This window comes from Microtus ochrogaster, chromosome 6, assembly GCF_000317375.1.
Source record: "Microtus ochrogaster isolate Prairie Vole_2 chromosome 6, MicOch1.0, whole genome shotgun sequence".
Taxonomy (NCBI): Eukaryota; Metazoa; Chordata; class Mammalia; order Rodentia; family Cricetidae; genus Microtus; species Microtus ochrogaster.
The window spans coordinates 34,237,824-34,248,022 of record NC_022013.1 but is presented as its reverse complement, the minus strand read 5'-3'; the positions used below and the strand labels follow the sequence as shown (position 1 = coordinate 34,248,022).

Genomic DNA, 10,199 nt, shown 5'->3' with positions numbered 1-10,199 from the left:
TAGATAGATAGATAGATAGATAGATAGATAGATAGATAGATAGATAGATAGATAGATAGATAGATAGATAGATAGACGGACGAAAGACAAATAATTTATAAATAAGGTAATGAACTACATAGTGTTTTTAAAAGAAATGAAAATCACCAATAAATATTTTTTAAAGTGTTCAACATCTTTAATCATCAGGGGAATGCAAATTAAAGTGACTTTGAGATTCTGTCTCCCCTGAATGGCAATGTACGGAGAAAACAAAGAACAAACTGAGGACATGGGTAGCGTGGCTGGCCTGAATGTGGACCACTGCTCTTGGGGGACAGACAAGTGCAGCCCCTAAGAAAATCAGTGTGGAGGCTTCTCAAAGACAAAACAAAATGAAACCAGAACTACCATGTAGCCCAGCTATATACTCATGGGCACCTATTCAAAGGACTCTAGATTCCCAGAGATGTTTATTACTGCTCTATTCATAATAGCAAGGAAATGAGATCAGGTGAATGGATAATGAAAACGTGGTACTATACACATCAATTTTATGCATAACAAATTTATTCATCTGGAAAGAAAAATAAAGAATCTACAGAAGAAACTACTAAGTGGGGTGACTCAGAAGATGCATGACACACAATTTCTCTCTCACCAGATCATAGTCTTTAAACTATGAAATTATAAAGGGCCCATAAGACAGATAAAACAGGTTTTGAGGAAGGTTGGGAGATCAAATACATGCTTTGTGAAAAAAAAAAATACCAGAATGAGTAAAGAGGAGGAAAATAAAAATAAAAAAAATTATGTATGAAAATGCCAAAACATAAACTATCAGTTTGTATACTAATTTAAATAAACTGAATCTGAATCAAAGCTGGAATCCAAATCTGGAAAATGTGTACACAACTAACCTAATAAAATAATTTTACATAAAAAATGTTAAAAAGCCATGTACTGATTTTAAAACTCTGCTTGGATGTTCATAATGAAAATTTCCTTTAGAGTTTAAGTGGGGTGGGGTGGGGGGACAAGACTGGAGAGATGGTTCAGAGGTTAAGAGCACTGGCTGCTCTTCCAGAGCTCCTGAGTACACCCAGCAACTACTCTCATAATCATCTATAATGAGATCTGCTGCCCTCTTCTGGCATGCAGGTATACATGCAGGCAGAACACTATATATAATAAATAAATCTTTTAAAAAAAGTTTAATTTGGAAGAAAAATAGAAACAACTTTTAAGAGACAAAGATCCAGTGAAGGGCTGGGCAGTGGTGGCACATGCCTTTAATCCTACTTTAATCCTGCACTTGGGAGACAGAGACAGGAGGATCTCTGTGAGTTTGCAGCCAACCTGGTCTACAAGAGCAAATTCCAGCAACCAGGACTGTAAAGCCCTCCAGTGTCAGGTCTTTAAATCCAGTGTGAGATAACATACATGGCTTCTAGAAACTAAATGGAAACAGAAGAATCCTCTACTACCACTGCAATCTTTTAAAAGACTCAGATAACAAACTATCAAATCCTCAATTTTCAAAGATCTTGAAAACTTGAGAGTTGAACCCTAAGATTTACAAAATGTTCTGACCTCCAGTTTTGTTTTGAAGCAAAATATTCAGACCTTCCTCAAATAATCCTACAATATATAAACAAATAACCCCAAACAATTGAAGAAAGTTTGCTAAAATAAAATTGGGAAGTTTATTTGTCTTCTTTACAGATAGCAATGTAAATCATTAAAAATTGTATTCTTTCCAAACGACTGGCCTTAAAAAATCAAATTGGTGTGAGATAAAATTCAATTTTAAGATCTGCAAAACACATATCAGAAACAAAAATACTGATTATTTTTGCCACAATTAAAAGCAGAGGACCCAGTTTAAATAAGATCTGACATTTGTAAATTAGATATATTTAAGCTGACAAATAAAAATATTAATAAGAACTACAGATAAAAAGTATCATTTGTGTATTTTCCAGGTCCATTACTATAGATATATTTGCAGAGTACCAAAAGCTCTCAGATCCAATATCAAATAATAGAATTTGGCCAGCACTCTTTATGCCACTTTTATTTAATATGCACTACATGCACATGATGCAAGTAGGGAAGACGTTTTTGAATCCATGCATAAAGGACAAGACAGACTGGTACTATGCCAAACGTGCACTGAGTCAATTAGGATGTTGTCCAAATTTCCTTAATATGTAATGGTTTCCATGAAAATAAGTGCAGGTCCAAATATCCTCTTCACTTAGTTTCCTGAGCTTTCTTTGCATTCTGTTTTTCTTTTGCCTAAAAGTTAAAGATATAAAAAAATTAAAATTAAAGTTTAAAAATTAAACTCTCAAAGACTATTTTAGATCATATTAAAACAAAATGCATCCAATGGTATTCTCAAGAAATAAGACAAATGTATAGGTCACACTACTAGAGCTGTATGGTGAACAGTAGTCCTAGCTACTAGCAACATAGAAAAGATAGGTATAAATGAATAAGCAAACAAATACTGAGATTTCTGAGTGTGTTCTAAGATACTGAGAATATTACTTATCCCTTGCAACAACTTTTGTTGAATTCTAGTTATTTACCCTCAGTAGATATGAACATCTTTGGTTATGGAATATGAGATGTAATAATTGTAATAATTCTAGAACATCAAACTCATCCATAACAATTCCAAAGATACACATACTTATCCATTTCTTACTCAAACTAAGTCTAAAAAATTCTTTATACTTTTGTTATATTGAAATAAATTAATTTAATATGGTTTTAGTGAGCTTAATATAGTCACTAAAAGAATATATCAGTGGTATCAATAAGTTTATTCGACCTAAATGTTTTTCCACATGATGTCATTTGACCTCATAATTGTACAGCTTTAACACAGTAATTCTATTTGTTCTTTAGTAAGTAAAGAAGCCAAAGCTTATAGACATTACCAAAGTTGACCAAAGCCACACAATTAACAAATAGTGAAGTTTCAAGAAAGGCCCAAGACACTTGTGTTCTCTAATAGTGCTTTCCAAGATACATACACCAACTGGGGCCCCTATGTAAATATATAGTTATGATTCAGGGATCAAAATGCCTACTGTTCTACAACCCTAACAAGGTCTCATCTCAGGTGACACCAATTCTGCTGGTCTTTGAACAACAACCAGTAAATTAGAATTCTGCATTATACAATTAAAAGATAGGATAACTAGGACAATTATAACTTTTATTATATATCAGTTAACTATTATGCAGCAGTATGAAAAAATTGAGAGCTACACATTAGGCTTAATGGATGTGGTGGCACAGGCCTATAATCTCATAATCTCAGTCACTTGGGAAGCTGAGGTAAAAAGGCTAGTTCAAGGCCAGTTGAATAAAAATAGCTGGGTGTAGCTCAGTGGTAGAGTGCTTACCTACCCTGTGAGAAGCTCTCAGGTTTAACTTCTGCACCAAAAAACAAAAAAACAACAACAACATAGAAAAAAAAAAGACAAACCACACAAAACCAAGAGCAAATTATTATAAAAAATGTGTATGTATAAAATATATGTACTATCTAAAGTCTAACTACTGCACAAAAATAGCAAAATTAGTTGCTTTATGAACATTTTTAATCAGTAAACATAATTAAGAATTTAATATGTATACCCTATTCTATATAATTTTTTTTTTTTATTTTGGCTTCTTTATGTTTGAGACAGTTTCCCCTCTACGGCTCACAGTCCTCCTGCCTAGGCTTCCAAAATGCTGATGCAACACCATGCTCAGAAAAGCTTCCTGTTCTCAAATAATGAAAACGCAACTCAATTTTAGGCATAATGTGAAATAAAGTTAAGTATTTACTACTTTGCTTTTAGACTCTGAATACAGTACAGAATTTTTGCTAAAATTAACAAAAATATTGTGATCATTGCTCTACTTCTTTAAGGGAAAGAAAATGTTTTAAAGGTTAGCTACTTATTATCAATTGATTCAAACTTCAATACTGTGAAATAATTTTGGATTCCCCTATCAACTACATTCATGATTTTATCTAATAGGCAATAGAAGTTTAAAAAGTTAGAATTGACAATGATTTAGAATTATACATATATATGCTGCAATCACACACACACACACACACACACACACACACACACACACACACACACACACACAAACGCAGTAACATTTTTTAGTGCTGTAAGTATACCTGAATAAATAGAAGGTTCACAAATGGAAACTTAACCTAGCTAATTTTATGTTTCAAGAACAGAACTGGTATATGGTACAACAAGTTTTACAACTACTTTTAGGTTACCTCCTGAGCAGTTTTTATGCAAAGTATGCAATTCTCATATAACAAAACCATAAAATTTTAGTCTATGTCTTTATAGTTATATGACCAAGGGAAAATTAAAGTCTTCTGTTTTGCTTCTTTTTCTTTTTTTTAAAGATTTATTTATTTTATGTATGAGTGCTCTATTGACTTTAGGCCAGAAGTGGGCATCAGATCCCACTATAGATGGTTGTGAGCCATCATGTGGTTGCTGGGAATTGAACTCAGGACCTCTAGAAGAACAGCCAATGCTCTTAATTGCTGAGCCATCTCTCCAGCCCCTTTGCTTCTTTTTCTTAAAATGAAAAGATTTTGGTTCTAACTACTTGGACCACAGGCTGTAAGCATTGTCTCTGGTTGGCATTTAGCATCACTACTTAGAGTGACACATCTTTTCTGTCTTGTTCATCCTACTCCCTCTCACACTTAAAGGGTGACTGGGGCAGGCATGTGAGAATTCCACACATTCCAAATCCACTTCTAGAATCTACAGGCAATTCTTCTTGAAAGTACTATGATTAACAAACATAATGAAAGCTTCTTAATGCATATAATTTTAAAATTGAATCTTAATCTATTTTTACCTGTTCCTCAATTTGCTTTCTTTTTAACATGTGCATCCATTTGCAGGATTTCAACATAGTATAATAATTTGTTTTTTCCCTCAGGAAAAGGATGATAAAATACATTTGTTCTAAGAATATTATTTAGGAGCTACTCTGTTCAAACTTTTAGCATAATGCTAATACTAATTACACGATACTATTCAGCACCCTACAATTATTTCACCCTTTCCCAAACCATTCCACACGTTGGTTGAATAAATTTATTTATCATAACAAAATATCTAGAATGTAAGTGCAGCTAGACAAATGAGATGAACAATTTAAAACAATTCCACCAAATGCTGAATCCAAATACCCTCACAACCTAGCAGTTAGCAATGTATATATAGAAAAAATATATACATTGCTTATTAAAATTTTAATTTCTAAAAATTTTTGAATAGGTAAACTAGACAGTCAATAACTACTTTCCTTAAAAAGTATACAAACAGAAAGAGCAACAGAGCTGGTGTTATACTAATATACATTCACATACTGCCACCTTGTGTCAAAGCAATGTGAACTAAGTAACTATGGTTCCAATGCAAAGATGTTCTCTAAATTCTCAAAAAAATAAATAATAATCTGGGGAGTATACTGTCATGGAAAAAATTTAAATCACACAAATTTTACCTAATCTATACAAAAATACTGTATTTGAAAGCAAATTTTAAATCAAAATTTACATTGTATAAGTGATAATTTTTCCATAGGTTCCCTATGAAAAATTTTGTTCAAGATGACCTGAACACTGAATCCACTTGCTTCCACTTCCAAATACTAGAATTACTGGCATGTACCACCACACCTAACTCTATCTAGTATTTTCAAAACAGAAACAGTTCACGGTGTTTCAAAGAATACTGTATTTAGATATCCTCTTAATAAACAAATCTGAGGACCATCAGGTCTTAATTGTTAATAAAAGTTGAAAATTAATTTCCCATCTTAGTGAGGAACATTAACAGAAAAGTCCCATGTGGAAAAGAGAAGAGTTTCAGTCTTCTACAACTACAATAAGTCTGCATTTAATGCTAAAGAGTGGGTCGTATGTTTCAAGTAAAAAGGCAAACACAAATATATTAGGATTCAAATCTCAGTATTATGTGAAATTTGTAATAAGAAATAATCTGGGACAAAAAATGTATTTGTTTTGTACACTTTAAAATCAATAAGAAAAATATACCTACCATGTATTCTTGTCTTTAAATTAATGGTCCAAATTTTTATTTGCCTAGTAGTGTCTTCTCAAAGTGTTTCTCAAAATGTGGTACACAGATCAGTTGCATTAGAATCACTTGGGGAACTTATTAAACATTCCTTCCCCTACGTGAGAATATCTGGGGAGGGGGCCAGGTAACATGTAATTTAAAGAGCATCCAGAGATGGTCATTTTCAGAAAAGCTGATTTACAATATAAACTTACAAACAATTTAACTGTATTTCATTCATCTACAAATATTTTATTAAGTGCCTAACAATGAAAAATAAATCAGAATTTTCTACTTATTTATGTTAAATATCCCTCAGTGGGACAGATTCTAGATTCTATTTGCTAGCCAATTAAATCTTTTAATCCCCCCACAATGCCCCTTCTAGTTCTAAACTCTATGGTATCAATGCAAAATTTTATAAAATTAGCTAAGAAAAAAATCCATTATTTCAGTTATTAACACTGAAAAAATTTTTAAAAGGAATGCTTTAATACAGAAAAAGCTGAGCTCTAGACATTAAGAATTATGGAATGCTAAAGTCATGGGGAAATGCTTTGTTTTCGTGTTAAAGTATTAGGCTACACTCCTTTTCCTAGAATACAAAACACTAGACAAAAGAGTAAAACTAAAAAGCTTCAAACTTTATATCCACTCATGCCTAAAACAATGTATTGGGGAAGCATCTAGTCTGAGTGTGAATAGTCATCACTGCAGTACGTACCTTTTCTACAAGTGGAATTAACTGCTGATGCTCTGCTAAGGTCTTTAACAATTCCATAATGAAAGGCAGGTAGTTATGCTTCCTTCTAATATTTTCAATCTGAAAATAAAACACATTTTCTGATCATATTATCTTTTTGTATCCAACATAAAATCTTCCATCCTCATAAACAGTACAAGAAATGAGATTTGATTTCTACTGATAATAAAGACTATACAACAAAACATGTAGCAAACAGGCTTTTTAAAAGTCCATTCTAGAAAATGTGCTACGGTATTGGGGGGGAAGCCTATTCCAAGGATATTTAAAAAACAACCTTAAGGTTTACAAGATAAATTCACACCCCTGCTACTGTAACTACATTAACTGCTAACTAAAGCCCAGTCTAATGACACCAGCTTTAGTTTCTGAATATCAACAAATTTTATTGGGGATTGTTTTATAACAGTGAAAGTAGTGGAAAAAGAAAATCTGTGCTTCATTGAAAAGCAAGTAAGCAGTCTCCAAATTACTTGCTTCTAGCCTTTAATGATCACTAAGTTATTATACATTCCATCTAGATGTTCGATTGAGTGCTCCTTTCCCATAGTTACAGCTTCTATCATTCGTAAGAAATCTCAACATTCCCTCACATAAATTTGAATTTTTAATTTCTTTTAAACTAGCTGTGATTTTTTACAAGCGCTTATAATTAATTAATAGGTAGGCTGTGGACCTTTATAGTATTATGTGACATGGACGATAATGGCTGAAGCTACCATCTCTTACTTTCCTATCCCCATAAACCTTGGCCCTTTCTTCTCTGCCTAAAGTATTCTGAGAACTTGTCCACCTCAAACCTGAAAAAAATCCTACTTGGATTCAGTTCTGTTCCATTTATTTACTTTAATCTCTAAGAGTCATCTGTTGGCTGTTAAGTACAACATGACCCGGCTGACACAAGTGAGTAAAAACAACAAAAATAAAGTCCTTGACTTCAAGCTCCACGTGAAAAGCATACACAAGTGAAGGCATGCAGTCCTTAAGTCCCCTCCTCTGTCCACTCTTAGCTTACTGAACAGACTGTAAGTGAAGGAGGACGGCAGAATAACATAAACGTCAGTGATAACTAAACAAATTAAATAAGGATTCTTAAAAACCTAAGAATTTTAAAGCAAAAATCAAGAGACAAACATTAAGTAATTTTAAGGTATAGTGATTTGGTTGTACATTTAAAATGGGACATATAATAAGAAACAAAAGAGGTTATAGGAAAAAAATTAATTTTATTAACGGTACTAGCACATATGTATGAAAATGGTATGAGATCCATTATTTTGTATGCTAACAAATTAATTTAAAATTTTTTATTATTATTACTATTCATGAGGCAAATGAGTTAAGTTCAGAGAAATCAAAATTTTCATACTAAGAAATACAATTTATGCATTAAGTAGAAAGCCTTTTTAATACTAAACAAGTATTAGTATGAATTTATCTTGTACTAAAAAAATGTACTTCTTGCCGGGCGGTGGTGGCGCACGCCTTTAATCCCAGCACTTGGGAGGCAGAGGCAGGCGGATCTCTGTGAGTTCGAGACCAGCCTGGTCTACAAGAGCTAGTTCCAGGACAGGCTCCAAAACCACAGAGAAACCCTGTCTTGAAAAACAAAAAACAAAAAAACAACAACAAAAAAATGTACTTCTTAACCTGAAAAAGCAGTCAGGCAAGCACCTAGTGTAGTGGCATGTATCTGTAATCCCAGCACTTGCAAAGGCAGAGGCAGGAAATCACTCACTAGGTCAAGGCTAACATACTATATACATATCGAGTTAGAGGCCAGGAATGGCTACACAGCCAGGCCTACATTTGAGATGGTCTCAAAAAAACATAAATTCATTATCCACTTGAAAAACTGACTGCAAGTATTAATCAAGAAAAACCTGAAGAACCTGAAACATGTCACATTACACAGCACAGGAATTCTCAAAGCCTATAGATAAAAGGTCCTAGTTATCCCCCATGATCATAGGTAAGATGTCCTGAACTTCAGGAAGAACAGTAGGTACTGAACTGAGACATCTTACAGAGTAAAAATCTTTTCATAATAAAATTTAAAAAGTGAAACTGTCAAATGCCAGGTAATCAATACCTTATTCTGAAAACTCACAATGATGGGAAGGAAAGCAATCACTTCAACATACCTTCATCTCAAAATTTTCTAAAATGTTAAAGTAGACCATTCTGAAAAAACATACCTTATATCTCTTTAACTTTTGTACTTCTTCTTCAATGAGCATCTGGTTTCTGGCAACTTCTGACTGAATAGCACTTAACACAGTACTACCCTGATCTGTATCCATGGGTTCCTCCTTAGTGAGAAGAAAAAGAAACAGCACCCTAATGACTGTGGCTTAAGTCCTGACTACATTTAAATGATTAAGATACTATAATTACTTCAAATTTCAATTTAATTTTGGCAAGAATATCAGATGAATAATAAAAAATTGAAAGGATGAAAGTTCTAAATACACCTTCCAGATTTCTATGTTCTATAATAATACATGACATTTTTATCTGCCACCAATATTGTAACATACTACAGTGCTACAATCCATTAACCTACAAAACATATCTGCTTAAACTCTCCTAAGATGTGATCAAAGGACTTTTAAAAGACTTTCTCTATCATCATTAGTTCTCTTTTCCAATCATATTTACAGCTGTAAAAAGGTAATCATTAAGTTTAGTAAATATTACATGTACATTCATATATACCTAGTTAACTCCTATAGATGTATACTTTAATTATATAATGAAATAAGAGAAAATAGCTAAAATAACTCAATACTAACATTTACCTCCTGTTAGTCTTTAAGTGTTAGGTAAATTTAATTCTAGTGATAATATTTTATGGTAAAGATTATAATTTTCATGCTACATTAAGAAACTGAGAAAAATATCAAATGGAAAAGCTAGTAACTAAAACTAAGTAGCACAAATTCATTCCAAATATTTTCCTTTAATCTCCTATCTAAATGATTGAATCTATTTTGAAAAAGAAAATCAAAGTAATTTTCCCCTGAGAGAATACAATACCTACTCTGAAATTTTATACTTAAAGGCCACAGGGAAAGAAGGCTCAGTGGGCAAGAATGCTTTCTGTTCAAGCATGTTCACCTGAGTTCACACCATCAGCAGCCAAAAAAAAAAAAAAAACAGGAAATTGCCACACACACGCCTATAACACTGATGCTGGAGGACCAAAGAAGAAATTCTTTGGAACTTGTTAACCACTAGCCTAGCTCCAAGTTTAGTGACAGACTTTGTCTCAAAAATATAATGCACAGTAACATAACAGGATACTAGATATC

General features: G+C 32.8%; 1 protein-coding gene across 5 annotated transcripts in view; it reads right to left on the bottom strand.

Moving 5' to 3' along the window:
• Positions 1-754: 754 nt before the first annotated feature.
• The window catches only part of Uchl5 (ubiquitin C-terminal hydrolase L5), a 43,125-nt gene continuing 33,680 nt past the window's right edge, over positions 755-10,199 (bottom strand). For 2 of the 5 annotated variants that reach the window (XM_005348466.2, XM_026779638.1), the window contains 3 exons: positions 9,084-9,197; positions 6,847-6,945; positions 2,042-2,280 (listed from right to left, as the gene is read on the bottom strand). In XM_005348466.2, the coding sequence (XP_005348523.1) occupies positions 2,236-2,280; positions 6,847-6,945; positions 9,084-9,197 (258 nt within the window). In that variant the 3' untranslated portion in view covers positions 2,042-2,235. Of the gene's footprint in view, positions 2,281-6,101; positions 6,252-6,846; positions 6,946-9,083; positions 9,198-10,199 lie in introns of all 5 variants that reach the window. The other 3 variants (XR_258288.3, XR_001228948.2, XM_005348467.3) reach the window with 3 other exon arrangements.